General features: G+C 47.7%; 1 protein-coding gene across 1 annotated transcript in view; it reads right to left on the bottom strand.

The window, feature by feature from the left end:
- Window positions 1–6476: 6476 nt before the first annotated feature.
- ACAA1 (acetyl-CoA acyltransferase 1) overlaps window positions 6477–22607 on the bottom strand; it is a 20187-nt gene continuing 4056 nt past the window's right edge. Inside the window, exons 3-12 of the mRNA XM_066585457.1 lie at window positions 21638–21695; window positions 20901–20980; window positions 18970–19012; window positions 17265–17363; window positions 15738–15818; window positions 13291–13481; window positions 12043–12222; window positions 8566–8621; window positions 7183–7328; window positions 6477–6897 (exon numbers count right to left, since the gene is read on the bottom strand). Coding sequence (XP_066441554.1) covers window positions 6822–6897; window positions 7183–7328; window positions 8566–8621; window positions 12043–12222; window positions 13291–13481; window positions 15738–15818; window positions 17265–17363; window positions 18970–19012; window positions 20901–20980; window positions 21638–21695 — 1010 coding nt within the window. The 3' untranslated portion in view covers window positions 6477–6821. The remainder of the gene's footprint in view (window positions 6898–7182; window positions 7329–8565; window positions 8622–12042; window positions 12223–13290; window positions 13482–15737; window positions 15819–17264; window positions 17364–18969; window positions 19013–20900; window positions 20981–21637; window positions 21696–22607) is intronic.

Below are 22607 nucleotides of genomic sequence, written 5' to 3'. Positions count from 1 at the left end.
TCTTGTAGATTAGAGTTGTGTGATGATCTTCATCTAGATAGGATTGCATTACAGCAGCATTAGGGCAACCGTGCAAATATGAAAGGTGCTTACACTATAGGCCAGGGGTGTACAACATGCGGCCCAGTCATCTGGGCACATAAATATCTATACATGGCAGCTCACATATCAGGGTAAGGAGTGTCAGCACATATAGCAGGGCAACAAAAACGGACAAGTACTAAGGGTGCCCTGTGTAGTCATGTCTGGTCCCTATATATTAGGACAAGTACTAAGGGTGTCCTGTGTAGTCATGTCTGGTCTATATATTAGGACAAGTACTAAGGGTGCCCTGTGTAGTCATGTCTGGTCTATATATTAGGACAAGTACTCAGGGTGTCCTGTTTAGTCATGTCTGGTCCCCATATATTGGGACAAGTACTAAGGGTGCCCTGTGTAGTCATGTCTGGTCTATATATTAGGACAAGTACTAAGGGTGCCCTGTGTAGTCATGTCTGGGTCCCCTATATATTAGGAGAAGTACTAAGGCTGCCCTGTGTAGTCATGTCTGGTCCCTATATATTAGGACAAGTACTAAGGGTGCCCTGTGTAGTCATGTCTGGTCTCTATATATTAGGAGAAGTACTAAGGGTGTTCTGTGTAGTCATGTCTGGTCTATATATTAGGACAAGTACTAAGGGTGTCCTGTGTAGTCATGTCTGGTCTATATATTAGGACAAGTACTAAGGGTGTCCTGTGTAGTCATGTCTGGTCCCTATATATGGGGACAAGTACTAAGGGTGTCCTGTGTAGTCATGTCTGGTCTATATATATTAGGACCAGTACTAATGGTGCACTGTGTAGTCATGTCTGGTCCCTATATATTAGGACAAGTACTAAGGGTGCCCTGTGTAGTCATGTCTGGTCTATACATTAGGACAAGTACTAAGGGTGCCCTGTGTAGTCATGTCTGGTCTATACATTAGGACAAGTACTAAGGGTGCCCTGTGTAGTCATGTCTGGTCTATACATTAGGACAAGTACTAAGGGTGCCCTGTGTAGTCATGTCTGGTCTATACATTAGGACAAGTACTAAGGGTGCCCTGTGTAGTCATGTCTGGTCTATACATTAGGACAAGTACTAAGGGTGCCCTGTGTAGTCATGTCTGGTCTATACATTAGGACAAGTACTAAGGGTGTCCTGTGTAGTCATGTCTGGTCCCTATATATTAGGACAAGTACTAAGGGTGCCCTGTGTAGTCATGTCTGGTCTATACATTAGGACAAGTACTAAGGGTGCCCTGTGCCGTCATGTCTGGTCCCCTATATATTAGGACAAGTACTAAGGGTGTCCTGTGTAGTCATGTCTGGCCCCCTATATATTAGGACAAGTACTAAGGATACCCTGTCTAGTCATGTCTGGTCTATATATTAGGACAAGTACTAAGGGTGTCCTGTGTAGTCATGTCTGGTCCCCTATATATTAGGACAAGTACTAAGGGTGCCCTGTGTAGTCATGTCTGGTCTATATATATTAGGACAAGTACTAAGGGTGCACTGTGTATTCATGTCTGATCTATATATTAGGAGAAGTACTAAGGGTGTCCTGTGTAGTCATGTCTGGTCCATATATATTAGGACAAGTACTAAGGATGTCCTGTGTAGTCATGTCTGGTCCCTATATATTAGGACAAGTACTAAGGGTGCACTGTGTATTCATGTCTGATCTATATATTAGGAGAAGTACTAAGGGTGTCCTGTGTAGTCATGTCTGGTCCATATATATTAGGACAAGTACTAAGGGTGCCCTGTGTAGTCATGTCTGGTCTATATATTAGGACAAGTACTAAGGGTGCCCTGTGCCGTCATGTCTGGTCCCCTATATATTAGGACAAGTACTAAGGGTGCCCTGTGTAGTCATGTCTGGCCCCCTATATATTAGGACAAGTACTAAGGATACCCTGTCTAGTCATGTCTGGTCTATATATTAGGACAAGTACTAAGGGTGTCCTGTGTAGTCATGTCTGGTCCCCTATATATTAGGACAAGTACTAAGGGTGCCCTGTGTAGTCATGTCTGGTCCCCTATATATTAGGACAAGTACTAAGGGTGCACTGTGTAATCATGTCTGGGTCCCCTATATATTAGGACAAGTACTAAGGGTGCCCTGTGTAGTCATGTCTGGTTCCTATATATTAGGACAAGTGCTAAGGGTGTCCCGTGTAGTCATGTCTGGTCTATATATTAGGACAAGTACTAAGGGTGACCTGTGTGGTCATGTCTGGTGTATACATTAGGACAAGTACTAAGGGTGCCCTGTGTGGTCATGTCTGGTGTATACATTAGGACAAGTACTAAGGGTGCCCTGTGTAGTCATGTCTGGTCCCTCTATATTAGGACAAGTACTAAGCGTGCCCTGTGTAGTCATGTCAGGTCCCTATATATTAGGACAAGTACTAAGGGTGTCCTGTATAGTCATGTCTGGTCTATATATTAGGACAAGTATTAAGGGTGTCCTGTGTAGTCATGTCTGGTCTATATATATTAGGACAAGTACTAAGGGTGCACTGTGTATTCATGTCTGATCTATATATTAGGAGAAGTACTAAGGGTGTCCTGTGTAGTCATGTCTGGTCCATATATATTAGGACAAGTACTAAGGATGTCCTGTGTAGTCATGTCTGGTCCCTATATATTAGGACAAGTACTAAGGGTGCACTGTGTATTCATGTCTGATCTATATATTAGGAGAAGTACTAAGGGTGTCCTGTGTAGTCATGTCTGGTCCATATATATTAGGACAAGTACTAAGGGTGCCCTGTGTAGTCATGTCTGGTCCCTATATATTAGGACAAGTACTAAGGGTGTCCTGTGTAGTCATGTCTGGCCCCCTATATATTAGGACAAGTACTAAGGGCGCCCTGTGTAGTCATGTCTGGTCCCTATATATTAGGACAAGTACTAAGGGTGCCCTGTGTAGTCATGTCTGGTCTATATATTAGGACAAGTACTAAGGGTGCCCTGTGTAGTCATGTCTGGCCCCCTATATATTAAGACAAGTACTAAGGGTGTCCTGTGTAGTCATGTCTGGTCTATACATTAGGACAAGTACTAAGGGTGCCCTGTGTAGTCATGTCTGGTCCCTATATATTAGGACAAGTACCAAGGGTGCCCTGTGTAGTCATGTCTGGTCCCCTATATATTAGGACAAGTACTAAGGGTGTCCTGTGTAGTCATGTCTGCTCCCCTATATATTAGGACAAGTACTAAGGGTGCACTGTGTAGTCATGTCTGGGTCCCCTATATATTAGGACAAGTACTAAGGGTGCCCTGTGTAGTCATGTCTGGTTCCTATATATTAGGACAAGTGCTAAGGGTGTCCCGTGTAGTCATGTCTGGTCTATATATTAGGACAAGTACTAAGGGTGACCTGTGTGGTCATGTCTGGTGTATACATTAGGACAAGTACTAAGGGTGCCCTGTGTGGTCATGTCTGGTGTATACATTAGGACAAGTACTAAGGGTGCCCTGTGTAGTCATGTCTGGTCCCTCTATATTAGGACAAGTACTAAGCGTGCCCTGTGTAGTCATGTCAGGTCCCTATATATTAGGACAAGTACTAAGGGTGTCCTGTATAGTCATGTCTGGTCTATATATTAGGACAAGTACTAAGGGTGTCCTGTGTAGTCATGTCTGGTCTATATATATTAGGACAAGTACTAAGGGTGCCCTGTGTAGTCATGTCTGGTCTATATATTAGGACAAGTACTAAGGGTGTCCTGTATAGTCATGTCTGGTCTATATATTAGGACAAGTACTAAGGGTGTCCTGTGTAGTCATGTCTGGTCTATATATTAGGACAAGTACTAAGGGTGCACTGTGTATTCATGTCTGATCTATATATTAGGAGAAGTACTAAGGGTGTCCTGTGTAGTCATGTCTGGTCCATATATATTAGGACAAGTACTAAGGATGTCCTGTGTAGTCATGTCTGGTCCCTATATATTAGGACAAGTACTAAGGGTGCACTGTGTATTCATGTCTGATCTCTATATTAGGAGAAGTACTAAGGGTGTCCTGTGTAGTCATGTCTGGTCCATATATATTAGGACAAGTACTAAGGGTGCCCTGTGTAGTCATGTCTGGTCCCTATATATTAGGACAAGTACTAAGGGTGCCCTGTGTAGTCATGTCTGGCCCCCTATATATTAGGACAAGTACTAAGGGCGCCCTGTGTAGTCATGTCTGGTCCCTATATATTAGGACAAGTACTAAGGGTGCCCTGTGTAGTCATGTCTGGTCTATATATTAGGACAAGTACTAAGGGTGTCCTGTGTAGTCATGTCTGGTCCATATATATTAGGACAAGTACTAAGGATGTCCTGTGTAGTCATGTCTGGTCCCTATATATTAGGACAAGTACTAAGGGTGCACTGTGTATTCATGTCTGATCTCTATATTAGGAGAAGTACTAAGGGTGTCCTGTGTAGTCATGTCTGGTCCATATATATTAGGACAAGTACTAAGGGTGCCCTGTGTAGTCATGTCTGGTCCCTATATATTAGGACAAGTACTAAGGGTGCCCTGTGTAGTCATGTCTGGCCCCCTATATATTAGGACAAGTACTAAGGGCGCCCTGTGTAGTCATGTCTGGTCCCTATATATTAGGACAAGTACTAAGGGTGCCCTGTGTAGTCATGTCTGGTCTATATATTAGGACAAGTACTAAGGGTGCCCTGTGTAGTCATGTCTGGTCTATATATTAGGACAAGTACTAAGGGTGCCCTGTGTAGTCATGTCTGGTCTATATATTAGGAGAAGTACTAAGGGTGCCCTGTGTAGTCATGTCTGGTCCCTATATATTAGGACAAGTACTAAGGGTGCCCTGTGTAGTCATGTCTGGTCTATATATTAGGACAAGTACTAAGGGTGCCCTGTGTAGTCATGTCTGGTCTATATATTAGGAGAAGTACTAAGGGTGCCCTGTGTAGTCATGTCTGGTCCCTATATATTAGGACAAGTACTAAGGGTGTCCTGTGTAGTCATGTCTGGTCTATACATTAGGAAAAGTACTAAGGGTGCCCTGTGTAGTCATGTCTGGTCCCTATATATTAGGACAAGTACTAAGGGTGCCCTGTGTAGTCATGTCTGGTCTATATATTAGGACAAGTACTAAGGGTGCCCTGTGTAGTCATATCTGGTCCCTATATATTAGGACAAGTACTAAGGGTGTCCTGTGTAGTCATGTCTGGTCTATATATTAGGACAAGTACTAAGGGTGTCCTGTGTAGTCATGTCTGGTCCCCTATATATTAGGACAAGTACTAAGGGTGCCCTGTGTAGTCATGTCTGGTCTATATATTAGGACAAGTACTAAGGGTGTCCTGTGTAGTCATGTCTGGTTCCTATATATTAGGACAAGTGCTAAGGGTGTCCCGTGTACTCATGTCTGGTCTATATATTAGGACAAGTACTAAGGGTGTCCTGTGTGGTCATGTCTGGTGTATACATTAGGACAAGTACTAAGGGTGCTCTGTGTAGTCATGTCTGGTCTATATATTAGTACAAGTACTAAGGGTGCCCTGTGTAGTCATGTCTGGTCTATATATTAGGACAAGTACTAAGGGTGTCCTGTGTAGTCATGTCTGGTCCCTCTATATTAGGACAAGTACTAAGGGTGCCCTGTGTAGTCATGTCAGATCCCTATATATTAGGACAAGTACTAAGGGTGTCCTGTGTAGTCATGTCTGATCTATTTACTAGGAGAAGTACTAAGGGTGCCCTGTGTAGTCGTGTCTGGTCCCTATATATTAGGACAAGTACTAAGGGTGCCCTGTGTAGTCATGTCTGGTCCCTATATATTAGGACAAATACTAAGGGTGTCCTGTGTAGTCATGTCTGGTCTATATATTAGGACAAGTACTAAGGGTGTCCTGTGTAGTCATGTCTGATCTATATATTAGGACAAGTACTAAGGGTGCCCTGTGTAGTCATGTCTGGTCCCTATATATTAGGACAAGTACTAAGGGTGTCCTGTGTAGTCATGTCTGGTCTATATATTAGGACAAGTACTAAGGGTGCACTGTGTAGTCATGTCTGGTCCCTATATATTAGGACAAGTACTAAGGATGCCCTGTCTAGTCTATATATTAGGACAAGTACTAAGGGTGCCCGGTGTAGTCATGTCTGGTCTATATATTAGGACAAGTACTAAGGGTGTCCTGTGTAGTCATGTCTGGTCCCTATATATTAGGACAAGTACTAAGGGTGACCTGTGTAGGCATGTCTGGTCTATACATTAGGACAAGTACTAAGGGTGTCCTGTGTAGCCATGTCTGGTCCCCTATATATTAGGACAAGTACTCAGGGTGTCCTGTTTAGTCATGTCTGGTCCCTATATATTAGGACAAGTACTAATGGTGCCCCGTGTAGCCATGTCTGGTCCCTGGTGAAGATGAGTTACCGTTGGATAGTCTGTAGCCATATGGAGACACACGTGTAACCAGGAGGTTTATTTGTCGTCTGCAGAATCATCCAGTATAAACTATTTTAGTTCTTTTTACAATTAGTAAAATATATCAGACAGCAGGTGGCGACAGCGAGTCACTTCATAAGTAGGAAGTAAGAGGAATTAAAACCGATCATATAAAACATCATAATTACATTCAGTCAGAGAACCGATGAGACGCCATCAGAAGTGCAATCAGATCCCGACTGTTCAAGCCGTAGATATCTGGATAGTCATGTAGCGGGGGCTGGGGTTTACCGAGGCTGGAATATCAGACCGGCCGGCCGGCAGAGGCGACCCGTTAGAGCAGACCAGTCTCTGATTAGTGGAAGCTTTAGTATCCAGGATATTCAAACACGGCGGCGGCTCCCATTCCAGTCCCGATACACATGGAGACGACGCCATAACCCCTGCAAGACACAGTATGTGTGGTGAACGGAGGAGCAGCGGATGTCACTGCGGGGCCGACATCGGGGGTCGTTCACACGGAGGGATTGATGCAGATTTTGATACGGATACGCAGCAGACACCTCTTCAACTGAAAGGGTGAAATCAGCAGGCGATCAACGCCAAAATCGGAGCGCAAAATATGCTGCTGGTTTTGTGGAGGATCTGCACCGAAATCTGTCAGGTGTGAACGAAGCCTCCAAGTGTCACACAAAAAGGAAACTGAATGCCAAGACAACACAACCCACCGCTTTCCTCTCCGCTTTAGCTCATTCAGTAACGTGACCGTCTGCCGCGTCCCTGTACAGCCCAGCGGGTGCCCAAGTGCTATGGCGCCGCCATTGGGGTTAATTTTCTCCATTGGGATTCCTAGTTTCTCCACACAGTATACGGCCTGCAGAAAACAAAGGAGGAGGTTTGCATAACAGCCGAGGGGGACGGTCAGCAGACATCATTACATCCTGAAGAGCAACTGCCCCAGCACTAGGACTGCAGGCTCTGGTATGGAAGAATGTGATTGGTGTTTGCAGAGCCCGGACCTCAATCCCCGAATAACCCAGTGAGACAATGCTCATCACCCAACGTCAGTGGCCAATGTCACTAAAACTTGTGGGTGATGGGGCATCTAGAGGAACGCCTTCCGGGAAGAGCAAAGGCTCTTATAGGAATACGGAGGAATGGAAGATGAGATGATCAGTAAGCACCTATAGCTGCCCACATACTACATACATGTAACATCTGCCATACGTAGTACAGCTGTGACTCCCTTCAGCACTAAGGTGTTGCGGCTGCTCCCATGTGGTGCATCACCACTAGAGATGAGCGAGCATACTTGGTAAGGCGATATACTCCAGAGAGCATCGCCTTTTTCGGGTACCTGCTGGCTCGTAACTGAATATTCAGGGGGGGCTGCAGAGGGGATCGGGAGAGAGAGGGATCTCTCTCACTCTCCTCTCCTCTCCGCCCCACGCCCCTTCCCCCCGAATCTTCAGAGACGAGCCAGCAGGTACCCGAAAAAAGCGATGCTCTCTCGAGTATATCGCCTTACCAAGTATGCTCGCTCACCACCAATCGGGCTCAATTTGCCTATGGTGATTAAATGGCGTCCAAAATGGGAGCTCAGGGTGTCGTAGAACCTGCTGATGTGAAAGGAAGCCTTATACTGTAGCTGTTTTTTTTCCAAAACGGTGACAGATTTCCTTCCAAATACATTGACGGATTGTCCAATTGCAAACTATTGATGGGCTGCAGGATAAGCCATCAATAGCAGATCAGCTAGGGTCCACCGACTAGAAACCCTATTGGTCAGCTGTCTTCTGGGACAGGGTGCTCATTTACTGGACTGATTTCTGCAGGAAGCATACCGTTTCCACTACAGTGGCCAGAATTGGTATTTCAGGCCAAGTTACCATTGAAGTGAATAGGAACTTTGCCTGTAATACCAAGTCTGGCCACTGCAGTGGGAATGGAGCTGTCTGCTTTGGCAGAAATCAGCTTTGTGCATGAGTGCACTGGCCCAGACAACAGCTGCTCAGCGGAGCCCCACCAATCTTTTATCCTATGCTGCAGATAGACCCATCAATAGTTTGCAACTGGACAACCCTCGTAATATCACTGAAAGAAAAACCTACCTGACTGGCAAAGGCTTCATTAATCTCATACACATCTATATCCTGGACGGTGAGACCTGCAGGAGAAGAGAGGAAATACGGGAATGAGACGTTTACAAGCGGTCAGCTGCTGCAAAAGCCAGTCGGCCGGATTCTTCCGCATGCCTTCATGGCTTGTAGTTTAGCTGCAGCTGGCAGGCCATGGCGCTGCCTCGTCCGAGCCTCCTAAAGGGGTTGTCCCGCGCCGAAACGTTTTTTTTTTTTATTCAATAGGCCCCCCGTTCGTCGCGAGACAAACCCGATGCATGTGTTAAAAAAAAACAACGTTTAGTACTTACCCGAATCCCCGCGCTGCGGCGACTTCTTACTTACCTTACCAAGATGGCCGCCGGGATCTTCACCCACGGTGGACCGCAGGTCTTCTCCCATGGTGCACCGTGGGCTCTGTGCGGTCCATTGCCGATTCCAGCCTCCTGATTGGCTGGAATTGGCACACGTAACGGGGCGGAGCTACAAGGACCAGCTCTCCGGCACGAGCGGCCCCATTCACCAGGGAGAAGACCGGACTGCGCAAGCGCGTCTAATCGGGCGATTAGATGCTAAAATTAGACGGCACCATGGAGACGGGGACGCTAGCAACGGAACAGGTAAGTGAATAACTTCTGTATGGCTCATAATTAATGCACAATGTACATTACAAAGTGCATTAATATGGCCATACAGAAGTGTATAGACCCACTTGCTGCCGCGGGACAACCCCTTTAAGTACGGGCAGTACCATCATCTGCATCAGATGTTTAGGGGGGCAGCTTGTGTTCTCCTTCTGATGTTCTGTTTCTCGTCTCCTTAATGTTCAGGTTACAGACGGTCTAATTGGCCGGCGCTTCCAGTTTCTCACTCATTCGGGCAGATTTACTATTGCCAACTGCACCAGAACACTTACTGCAGCCCGGTGTAGGCACAACGAGAATCGCTCAAAAGAGGTCTTTTAAAAAAAATTTGCAACAGAAAAGATGTATTTTGAGCGATAATCGCTGTGTGCTTTTACAGCGCAGGGTGATCGGTCAAACGTTGAGCGATCACCTTGCACTCCGAGCGGAGGAGGGTGAAGAAGACATGCAGGGTGGTCCCGCTTGTCTTCTGCATCCAGCTGTTCTCTGCTCGGAGCGCCCGGCTGTTATACAGCTGAGCGGGGTATGGAGTACGCAGCTGGACCGCTCTGTTCTTCATACCCGCCTGTCATCAGGGAGCGGGATGAAACAATAGTATCCGCTGTATCCCGCTGTGAATCCCTGATGAGGCTGATGGTCCGCACGCTGACAGACGATGAGCGACGGGAGAGCGAAAACTGCCAGATGTCAGCGCAGCCACACAGCGATCATCGCTCAGAAGACGGGTTTGAGCGATAATCGTTGTGTCTAAATGGGCCTTTATGTGTTTTGCACCACATTTTCCCCCGCTGCAACCAGAAAAGGGGGCGTGGCTTCATGGAAAAGGGGCGCGGTCTAGATGTGATATCGTGTGCCAAGAAATAGACTAGAAAATCTATAAAGTGCGCCTCCAGCTTGAGTCCCTGTGATAAATGCAGTGTATTGTAGACGGTCTAGTCATCGGACAGCATTGGGGCTCATTCACACTGGCACGTTGGGCTGCACTTTTCTGTTCCGTTATGGGAGCAGGAAAACCAAACACACAGGCCAGACCGAACCAAGCGGACCCCGCTGACTATAATGGGGTCTGTTCAGGGTCCGGACGGCATTTAACAAGAGAAACAGTGTTACATGCCGCACCATTTCATCCCGTATTATAATGGAAGTCAGCAACCAAAGCTCCAAACGGAAGGGCTGATGTGAACAAGTCCTCAGTAAGTCTGCCCCCTGGTGTATATCAGAGAGTAATGCACCTATACAGAAAGTTGTATGTAAGGGTCACACCTACGGATTCATATGGGGTCCAATTAAAGGGATCATTTTCAGATTTGGACACTTATCTAAGCGGCCCAGTTTTAGTTCAATAATTTGTAAAGCCGCTTGTGTCGCCCCCTTGAGGTGGATTTACAAAGGACAACTAGCAGCTGGAGGAAAAAAAATAACATTTAAGTGACTTTCATTGATAATATACGCAATATACACAAGCAAACCGCAGCAGGCTCTATTTTTGTGTGGATCCCGCACTGACGGCTTCCATTGAAGTCAACGGATGTTGTCAGATCGGCAGTACGTCTGCTTGCCGCACATCCCGCGGGAAAGCAGGAGATGTAAAAAAGAAAACTGTGCTGCTCATGTCCAATGGCGAGCTGCGAGGACCGTGCACAGTACGGCGAACCCGGAAGTGGAGGGATCCGCACGGACACCACTGCCAGGGGAATACAGGTAAGCAGGGCTCACTGGTCGCAGGCTGGGCTGCATTCCGTGTTAGATTCCCCGCATTGAATCCAACCCGCCCGTGGACATGAGGCCAAACTGTTCGCATGGAGTCGGTCGGCCGGATGAGTCTCCAGTGCTCTACGCCTCCATTCACTGAACCGCTGTGTCTCCTCTGTTAAAGCAATAGTCGTCCTTACAGGTAAAGGATAAACGGCTTACAGGAACGTGAAGTGTAACGGATTGTGGTCCGATACTCTGAGGCTGCCGAAAGCTGCCGATAAGACAATAACGACCCATAGAAGACACATCAAGGGGCAATGTGACTGAGGCCTCTGAGGCCGACGCCGGTCTGAGTGAACACTGCGCTGGCATGCGGTACAAAGTTCACTTAAACCAGCGTGTAAAACGCATCTTCAGCCCATCCGCGCGCCTAATGTGACATCTACGCCAGCTACGAGCCTACGGAGATTCCAGCTATTATTTACACTAGTGTCTAGCGTGAATTATAGCAAATGTGATTGGACCCCCCAAATGCAAAGGCCTGCCCACTAGGGAAAAGGAAAAAGGGGGTCTGGGCATATAAAGAAAAAAGTCACACATTTATGTGCGAACCAGGTGAGCATCAAAGCGTACCACGCTTAAAGCAAATCTGCCCGCTAGAATACCTGCTCCTCAGTGGTGGGGGATTATACAGGAGGGGCAGGATTCCAGGCCCATCATCCCTTAAATGTGATGCTACTCCAACGGGATTACAGTTGGAAGTCTCTGGATGCTCTTTTGCTCTCCTCAGCCTCCCGCACCACCAGATCCCTATTGTATTCTGACTACTGTTGGCCATCAAGACCATAACCCATCAGCGGATAAATCCTGGACGCCCTACTCTCAGAAGAGGACATCCGACCTGAACACTGCACCCCTGACCAACACCCAACGTCAGGCCTCTTGCAGTATTGAGGTGCATTCACATGTCCTCAATTTGCCGCTGACTTTGCCGTGGATCTCCAGCAGGTTTCACCCCTTCAATTCGTATTCAACTGAAACTGTGAAATCTGCTGCAGATCTGCAACGTGTAAACGCATCCTTGAAGGGGAACATCAAGAACCGCTAATAGGAAGACATGTTAATGCCTTACCTGCCTTCTCTAGCGCCGCTGGTATGGCGTATGCAGGTCCTATCCCCATAACATCAGGGGGGACTCCAACCACAGCAAAGGACTTTAACACTCCCATTATGGGGAGACCCAGCTGGACAGCAGTGGAGCGTTTGGCTAGTAAAACCGCGGCGGCGCCATCACTGACCTGACTGGCATTTCCTGCAGAGAACAAAAAAAAAACAAGGTAAAAATTAGAGGTTAACAAAAGGAAACGGTTAAAGAGGGCTCCAAGAATCCTTCACGTTCCTCACAGAACAAACAGCTGAAGTGCTCCATCTTATTAGTTCATTCTGCGACGTGCGACTTCTACGCCAACAACATCCCAAGGTGCACCGCCTCGGAATGCGTGACCTCTATAGTCTCAAAGGTTAGTCGGGGAAACCACTGGCTACCTAGGAAGGGCCAGCTGGGTGCAGGTACAATGGGCAAGTGTGCCATGACTGACCAGGGGCGGTATCACAGGCTCACTCACTGGGCATACAGTATGTGATTTTTGTACACAGTGGTGCTACACATTTTGTGTAGCAGAAACGTGCACCTTAAAGGGGCACGCTAGTAATTTTTTTTGCATTATGTAACTAGTCCCTCAGTATATATAAATCGGTTAGTATTACCTGGTTTAGTCATTCCTTTCTATCGGAAAACTTTCTTCATGAGAGCTCATATGGTGACCAGCTGGGAATTACTTGTTTCCCTGATCTCTCTAGGAGGCATATTTAGGATTTCAGCCGCAGTTCAGCAGTGCTGCTGATTAGAGCCACCTGATTGGCTCTTCGGCACCATGTGACTACACAGCGTGCACGCGGATTGCCTTCAGCAGCCGGGCACTACACACTACACTTAAGCAGCACGGGGTTAGGGTTACCTAACCCTAACCCTAATCCTAACCCCGGGCTGCTGAAGGCAATCCGCGTGCACGCTGTGTAGTCACGTGGTGCCGAAGAGACAATCAGGTGGCTCTAATCAGCAGCGCTGCTGAACTGCGGCTGAAATCCTAAATATGCCTCCAGGAGTCACCACAACTTCCTGTGTGATGAAACTGTGCGGATAGTACCACACAGAGAATAGGGGGAGTTGGGGGACAGAAACTCCTATCACAGTTACTGCTGATGATTGCAGACTGCTTTCACACAGTTAGAATGAAGGAGATGATTGTTCACCCCCTGACTGTATACTTATGTATTAGATACAGGCAGTCTGTAACAGATAGAGGTCGGCCTCACTTACCAGCAGTTGTACTTCCATCGTCTTTAAATGCAGGTTTAAGTTTTGCCAGCCCCTCCAAAGTTGTATTTGCTCTGATCCCCTCATCCTCAGTCACAGTGATGCTTTTTGTGTTGCCCTGATCATCTGTATACTCGGTGCTCACAGGAACTATCTCTGCTTTGAATTTGCCAGATTTCTGTGCAGCGGCAGCCCTGAAACACACAAGTGCTGTTATAATAATAATAATAATAATAATAATAATCTTTATTTGTATAGCGCCAACTTATTCCGCAGCGCTTATCAACTCCATGCCACTTACTGTATGTAGCACCTACATACTCTATAGCGCACTCAGGGAAATATCCAGTAATGAAGAATTGCTTAGCTGCTGCTTGCAGTAATTACATGACTGATGGTAGAGGCTGCTGATACCGTGCAGGTCCTCAGATTTGGGCCGGATTCACACGTTCAGGTTTTGAGTCAAAGCCAAAAGTGATCCAAAACAAAGGAAAGTGTGAAGTGCGGACGTCCCCTTTCTTTTGTATAACATTTGGCTAAAGCAAGCTACATCAAAAACGGTGTGTAAATAGAGTCTTTGGAAACGGTTTCACGCCGCATCCAAGTCATCAATCTCTCCCGAATATTGTGTAATGTCCCTACTGCTCCGCATGTGTCAAACCTCCACGGCCATCATCAGCCGCATCACACAACAAAACACCTTGCTGACGGCTTCCAGCAACCAGGACTGTGAATGCAGCTCTGGGGGATAATACAGACTAAATGCACCTTAACACGGCACAGCGGTCAAGCACATAAGTGCCCAACAATCAGCCCAACAACTATCAATCATGAGCTTTCACAAAGGAGCGATGGTCAGTCAGTGAATGCAGGCGGAGGGCCGAGATCTCCTCCAGCCGTCCGCCTCCATTCACTGCAAATAAACACTTGTTCAAAGATCGAATGATTCCTGAATTCAGCGAGCTGGAACGTAGCAACTAGCGACTACTGAGCGCTCTCTCATTCAGCGCCCTGCTGCTGGTTGTGTGTTCACAGGAGGACCAACACGAAAAATCTCTGTTTCAAGTGATTATTCAGGTGGTAATCCCCCGTGTAAGAAGATACCCCAACGCTGGGCCAGCAGAGAAAAATAGTGTAGTGTGCAGAGATGGCGGGCTCCCGCGTCCCCCCTCACGCACCGCCCGGCTCCCGCGGCCGACCTCACGCACCGCCCGGCTCCCGCGGCCCCCCTCACGCACCGCCCGGCTCCCGCGGCCCCCCTCACGCACCGCCCGGCTCCCACTTCCCCTCACGCACCTCATAGATTGTAAGACCTTTTGAGCAGGTCTGTACCAATTGTTAATTAGTTTGTCACTCTGTGATATCTATCCATGTTCTCTTTGATTTGTACAGCGCTGCAGAATATGTTGGCACCACGTATATGGTTTACAACGTATTAGATCAGGACACAGCCGGCGCTCAATCATTTACAGCCATTCAGTGAATGACATCACTGAATGGCTGTGATTGGCTCATCAAGTGCTGGCTGTGATTGGCTGGCACTCGATACATTCACAGCGCTCGCTTTGCTGGAGGCGGGGTATTCAAAGCCCCGTCACCAGAAAGAAGCTGAGATGTCAGAGCGAAGGACACTGCAGCTTACCACAGCGCCGCTGGAGACCAGTGCGAGGCATCGGGATGTCGCGGACCAGTTGAGTATAAGCCCCCACCCCCCCTCCCCCGAAAATAAGACACTGTGCCTCTTTGGGGGGGGGGGGGAATTAATATAAGGCATTGTCTTATTTTCGGGGAAACACGGTAGAATTGGTAGAGTTAGGAGGGACTTCCAGGGTCATGGGGTATGGGGTCCAACCCCCTGCTCAGTGCAGGATCACTAAATCATCCCAGACAGATGTCTGTCCAGCTTTTAAAGACTTCCATTGTAGGAGAACTCCCCACCTCCTGTGGCAACCTGTTCGACTCATTGATCCCCCTCACTGTCTAATATCTAATCTGTGTCTCTTCCCTTTCAGTTTCATCCCTTGCTTCTAGTCTTACCTTCCTGGGATTGGTTGGGGTTTTAGTGTCAATCAAGAAGCTTCAAATGTCCAGTGGTTGAATAGGTCAGAACTGCAATACCAGTCACATCCATCAGGCAAGAGGGGCACCGTTCTTGGAAAAATGCAATCACCACTCCCATTTTTTTAAATTGTGGCCAGACCCTTTATCAAAGTAAAGCGATAGAAGGGAGCTGCTCAGGGTGTGTGTTACTCTCTAGTCGTCGGATGAGCTTTGTTATTCTGAGGAGCGGATACACGATCCATTGTCATCTCCTGCGGTATATCAGACCTCTCGTCGTGCAGAGGTGGCACGGCTCACACTATTGCTATGCCATCTGCATTATTTCCCAGCATATTGGGCCCTCAGAGAGCAAGTAAATTACATCATTAAGAAGTTCCCAGAGGACTTACTTTTGTTGAGATGCCAGAGAGAAGGCGTCTTGTTTTTGTCTCGTGATCCCGAACCGCTCAGCCACGTTCTCTGAAGTAATCCTGCAACAAAACACGAACGGTCAGGAAACGTGAGCCTGACATCCGAGATCCGCCAGTAGAGATAACGCACGCTTCAGTGTAGCCTCTTTAATACAAGACGTCCGTACGACAAAGGACACAAAGCATCCAACAGGCAGTGAGACAGTAAGAGGCGCTCTAAGGGATTACCACTACAACGGATGGTCACACAGCGGCGTCTCACGTGCAGCTAAGAAGGAGCCACTAACACCGAGTTAAAGGGAACCAGTCGCCTCCCTACAGCACCAGTGACTAAGTCATGATGTTATTATGGGAGGCGACAGCGAGCCGAGTGAAGTATCTTTTTTTAATGTTCCCGTGTTGTCACCCGGAGAAAATCACGCAGCGCAGGAAACGCTGACTCTTCAGATTGCTGTGCACGCACTCTCTCATACAAGTCTAACACAGGCAATCAGAGAGGGAATAGCCGGGCACTGAAGGGCGCTGCGGAGTCGCCTACCAGACGGTTTGGGATTCATTACCATACAGCAGGGAAAAGATTGAAACCCACTTTTACAAGGTATCTGGGCGACAAAAAGAAAAAAAAAGCTTTGCCACACTCTGTAATGTTTTGTTCCCTACACGCCATTGGTGGCACCAACTCCAAGCTACGGCCGCGTCCCCTTTAATATGAGTCAATAAATCAGACTAGTTTTAACTATGGTATTTGGAAAAATGGTGCCACTTTAATGATTTTATAATCTATGTATCTCCATGGTAACAGACTGTAAAACCTCCAAGTAGTCTGATCCTGCAGTCACACTGCCGTCCCCAACTGCTTGCTCACCTATAAAATGAGCGTCACTAAAGCCCCAATTACACACAGATGATCGCTCATAATTCGTCAGAAACTGACAGTTTTGAGCGATCATTTTGCATTAGCTATTAATTGGCTAACTAGCTTCATTTGCATGTATTTAGAGAACAGCGGGTGGTCTGTTCTCTAAATACATCGCTATTGTTCTCCAACAGGACAGCTGCTGAAAGAATGTTATCAGCGCTGCCCGTGGAGAACTCAGCATGCGGTCCCTCTTATCAGCCCTGATGGATTCTAAGCTGAGCTGAACTCAGAGATGGACGAAACGTGCACGATGGGCGCACATGTACACACCGATTATCGCTCAGAAGATGGCTTTTGAGCGATAATGGTTATGTGTAAAATGGCCTTAAAAATTAGGTGACAGACGGATGGGAGAGCGAATACAGAACCAAACTACTCAGGATTTAGCTGCAGTCTGTTGCCATGGAAACACTTGGATCGCCATATGAGCTGCGGACACAAAACGATAGATTTTTAATTAAGACAAATTGTAAACTTTCTTCATTACGGATGGATTAGAATAATAGAAAATGCATGAAAACCCCTCAAGAAACACCAGAAGAACGCTGGAAATACCAACGTCCACTATTACTATGAGCGGTCATTACCCCATGGGGATCAAGCAGTCCCTGGCTTTGCTGTCATCCACGGTACGAGGACTGATGTCTCCAGGACTTCCCACGCTTCTGAGGCTCATGGATTCCACCCTGAAACAAGAATAACAATAGTGCCGCTTGTCACAAGACTAACGAGAGCTGAAATACGTCTGCAGAGATCGCTGGCGGAATCTTATGACGTTCCTGCATTCACCTCCACACGGATGGGGGGGGGGGGGGGGTTGGGGGGAGAAGTAGAGCTTTAACTCCTTCCCAGACAGTTTGGGCGGCAACTTTTTGATTTTTTCCAAGAGCCATAACTTTTTGTCTGTTGATGGCGGTCAGATTGCATCCACGGCGCAGGTTGGAATATCTTGTGACTGTCGGGTTACAGTAATAGTGCGATCGCATTCACTTGCAATGCAGGCGGGTAAATCCAATAACCTTTAGCAGCGCGACCTCTGTGACCGTGTAGTCTAACATGTCAATGAACACAAAGCAGCTGATTGCACCATTCTATCGGCTCTTTATCCTCATAGTTATGACCCTCGCCCGCGATTACGTTAGCTGATATATTAACGCCAACTTTGGAGAAGCTCTTGTCCAAGGAACATTGTGCAACCTTTGCTCAGAGCCAGAAGACAACACGTCCCTCTGTATCCAGTGCAGAGATGGATTACAGCGACTGTGTGTGGCGAGAGGGGCGGGGCTACAATATCAGACGCGAGCCACGGACAAGCGAACCTCCTGTGAGAGAACATTCCCGCAATGCATGCCGTTACACTACACGGTGGGATTCCGTCACGAAATACAAAAAAGGGGATCGCGACTTGTATTACTTTACCGATTTAGGGTACATCCGACCGCCTGCAGAAAGTCCTCTCCGAGCACAGAGCGCTCACTGCCAGCCCCAAGAGCGCAGCGCACACCATCACCCGCCAACCGCTACTGAGCACCGCCATCTCTTCCCCAGTGGCAGGCAGCCCACCTGACCAGCGGCGCGGTGCTCTCTAGAGGCTATTGGGTGATAAGGTGCACCGACGGCGTAAAGAATTGTGAGCCGAGGGAGAGCGCGGCCGCTGCTGGAATCAGGTGGGGATGTGCAGCCGATTCCTTGTTGATTTTTACACCATTTTTGATGCAGAAATGCTGCAGATTTTGCCAAGGAATTTTCTGCTGCAAACAAAACCCGCAGCCTCTCCGTTACACGTGACCGCACCACGTGACCGCACCACGTGACCGCACCCTCAGTGTCCGCTCGGCCACCATTCCATTCATTTCTGTTGCAATTAGAGCACAGAATGGCGTAGTTAAAGGTTTGTGGGCGTTCGCCCCTATGTGAACTCATGGCTCCAATCCAACTCATATCAAACAAGCGGCCGAAACGACGGACAGACTTTTTATTTTGGACCCACCAAATCCATGAATAGGTGAAGATCCGCAGTAGTGCCGCGGCTCGCACGATGGAGGAGCGCATGATGCACATTTATTAAAGAGGGAAAAAGAAAAGGTCCGGCAAGCGAACGCTGCGCCTGAGGAGGATGGCGGTACACACCACTTCTAGTTGTTGTCCCCCCAGTCTCCCCATCAAAGACCAAAGCTCTTCCTTTAGGGTGGTAGTAGTAAAAACTGCCAGAACTCAGTAGAGCGCCCCCCATATGTCCTGGTAGTCGCAGCAGTCCCCCCCCCAAAATAATCAAAGCAGTATTCCTCTTACCCACATGCCAATCCAATATCATAGGAACCATTTCTGATGCCACCTGGAACAATACATACATTTGTCACGTGTCCATCAAGCTTTTACCTCCAGAAGATGTAAGTCTAGACAGTTAGGTTTTATAGGAGGGTTTGTGTTTGTACGTACATCATGCGTGTATATAAGGGTATATACTGCCCTGTTAGCTGTTCAGTCGTTAACGACCCTCGGTGACCCTAAAGGCTCCCTCCCTCCATGTTACTGTCCTACCAAAAGTAACTGCACACCTGAGCAAGAACCAATAGTAGCATTTATTTCCATAGGTTATTACTTAGCGCGGCTGCTTTGGCCCTAACGGTATTTCCCTTCATTCATCCTGCAAATGTCTGACAGGTTCTCTCAAAGGAGATGGATGATGGAAGTATGGCCGACCATTCCCAGAGTATTGCTACATTGTCAGCAGCACATTATTGTCCTGAAGATCAGGGTTCACCTCCGTGTTCATGGTCCTTGTCATTACAACCAACAGACTGAGACCATGCCACGTAACACATCCCCAGACAAGTACGGTGGAGGTTTCGTTATGAACTGTTGGCACAACACACTCTGGCAGAAGGCGTTCCCCAGGACCCCTCACACCCAGGGACAGACATCTGATTTAAGATGGAGCAGCGCGATTCATCACTCCATAGAACGTTCTTCCATTGCTCAACTGTCCAATGGCCACACTCCTTGCACCACTGTAGACGGACGATGTATTTTTCTTTTAGAGAACTTGCCAGATGTTTGCAGGATGAATGGAGGGAAATACCAGCTGAAATGTATCAGACATTAGTAGAAAGTATGTCACGGAGAGTATCTGATGTCATTGGAGGCCAAAGGAAGTATTAAAGGGATAGAGCCCCCTGCATTACAATAATAAACAGAGCTATACTTACCCGGTCTCTACCGCCAGGATCCGGCGCTGCAGCCCCGCTCTGGTCCAGTGTTTGTTAATGACAGAAGATGTCACAGGAAATCAGGCAGCCGCTGCAGCGTCACGATCCTTAACTCCTGGCAGCATGGTTCTTAGGATGTGATGCCAGGAGAAAGAGCAGTGATGATGCAGCCTCTCATTGGTGGAAGCGATCACCCGATTTCCTGTGACACCATCTGTCGCAACAACCACCAGACCAGAGCGGACTGCAGCGCTGGATCCTGGCAGCAGAGGAGGGGCAAGTATAGTGCGGTTATTATTTTATTATAGGGGGCTCCATTGAAGTGGGGGTTGTCCAGGACCCGGAGAACCCCTTTAACATGTGAAAATAAATACTACTTTTGATTCTCGCTAGGATGTCCAATTACTTTTAGTAAGTTCACGTATCCGTGTGTGCCCCCCTTACATTGGGGTCCCTGTAGCCCCCCAGGGTATATCTGTGTCTAGGATTGGATTATTATTTCACAAGACTGTAGCTGCTATTGTATAGATGTTACATAGTGTTATACTAAAGGGCAGGGGTGACTAAACTGTACATCAATGGGTTCACAATTACTATAGCCACTGAGGGCCCATTTACACGTAACGATAATCGCTCAAACAAACTAATGTGAGCGATAATCGTTCAAAAAAATAAAAACAATTATATATATATATATATCGTTCACTCATTGTTTGCGGTTTGTTAAAATGACTTTTCAGTATGCTTAAAAAACATCGTTGGCTCGCTGGCTTGTCCTCCGGTGTAAACGCTCCCCGCTCAGCGCTTCCCATAGGAGGCAAAGCGCTGAGCAAAAAGCAAATGAGAAGCCAGCGATCCAGCGGCAAATCTTTCTGTGTAAGCACTCTGCACAAGCGCAAAAGACCTTAGCGGTGATGCCAGCGCTCGTGCAGTCGTAACGCTAAACCACTGATGACAACTATCGGTAGTCACAGATGCAGCAGAGCAACATCCACCTGCAGACAGGAAACTCACCTGCAATACTGATGATGGCCTGCAGGCCGGAGGAGCACTGCCGGTTCACAGTATGTAGGGGCACCGTCTCCGGGATCCCACTAAAATGAGATAAGAGGGTTACACTTCGGCTCGGTCACACGTGTTTTTAGGCCGCTCTGTTTCTTTTTTATGTGCGTGTAAATACGCACACAATAATAAGCGCACCAGCCGGGGCCGCGGCTTTTATGGCCCGTTTAGGTGAATAACACGGACCAAATTAGGACATGTTGTGTATTTTTTCATGTGACCGAAAATCGCATGAAAACTACGCTGATGTGCAAACATCCATGGAAATCAGTAGGTTCTAATATGGAAGCTACTGCCACTCATGTGAGTCCTTGGGGCTTATTCACACGAGTGTATGTGTGCAGGGTATTGTAAGCACATAATACGCGGTGCTGAACGCCACTGGGGTATTCAGATGAGCGCAAAAAAAAAGACAACAAAGCGCTGCACCATAACAGCCACTGTCGTCACTGGAATTGCGTAAATACACAGTCTGAACGAAATGTGCGCATCCGGCTGCTGATCTTTGGAATTACGCAGCGTTGAGGAACACAAAAAGCCCTGCAGAATGAGAAAAGGACGAGGAAACCGCCACGTTCGCAGGAACATCCGCACTCCGCCGCCCCAGCTATAAACTCTGCACAGAGCGGCAGGTTCGCGGTTTCATCATTTCACGTCATTGTACACCGTGTGTACCGCAAGACAAATACCTGAAGAACTGGGCGATTCGCGCAACAAGAGCGCCGGCTCCGGGCTGCAACACGTTTCCTGCAAGGAGAGGAGAATGAAAGCTGAACACACCGAGCGGCCGGCCGTTATTACAGCGACCAGAAAGAGGAAATTACTAGCTCAAGGGGTTGGAAACCGTGAGGAAGGGGTTGATACAAAGAGATCCAAGAACATTACAGCGACCCCCCCCCCCCCCCCTACGGGACGAGATTCTGCTAGACTACCGATGCACTATACCCGCTCTCCGATTGGCCACAACTGCTCACATGATCAGCAGTGGCCAACCAGACAGCGGGGCACAGCGGGCATTAGATGGTTAGAAGATTGCTGCAGCCAAAGGACCCAAAACCGACGGATCGGAGGGGCAGCAAGAATAACTGCAGGTACTCTACGCCCTCCGGTCCGGAAGAGAACGCTGTCCGAAAACCAGAGGGATGCTTTAAAAATAGATATCCATCGGATCAGTGAGCGACCCGTCTGTCCGGTCTACTGCGCTAATTATCACCTCCATGCAGAGCTTCATTGTGGCACAACAGGTTACAGCTCTGAAGGGGCTCATTCACACGGGCGGATTTGCGCCGCATAATATGCAGTGAATAGAACACACTGATGTAATCAGTCACATGAAGGGGATGTTCGATCGTGTGATAAAATCTGCGACATATCCTATATTGTTGTGTATTACGCAGACCATTAACGTGAATGCGCAGGGTGTTTGCACAGCAAATACGTAGGGCCTTCGGCGTAGTTTTTTGCACACACAAACACACGCAGCATTGGGCAGAATAGACGGGCGTAAGCGAATGTCGGCCACATGAATAAGCTGTATATTTACACGACTGAATGAGCCCTAAGAGCTAGGTCCGTCTGACTGGGATATAGTAATTAAAACTCGCTCAAAGGTTGCTCTCAGGTCATGTGACCGGCGAACATGACATCACAGACCTGAGC

This window comes from Eleutherodactylus coqui, chromosome 12 (assembly GCF_035609145.1).
Source record: "Eleutherodactylus coqui strain aEleCoq1 chromosome 12, aEleCoq1.hap1, whole genome shotgun sequence".
In the NCBI taxonomy this organism is placed as follows: Eukaryota; Metazoa; Chordata; class Amphibia; order Anura; family Eleutherodactylidae; genus Eleutherodactylus; species Eleutherodactylus coqui.
This window is presented reverse-complemented; position numbering and strand designations above follow the sequence as displayed.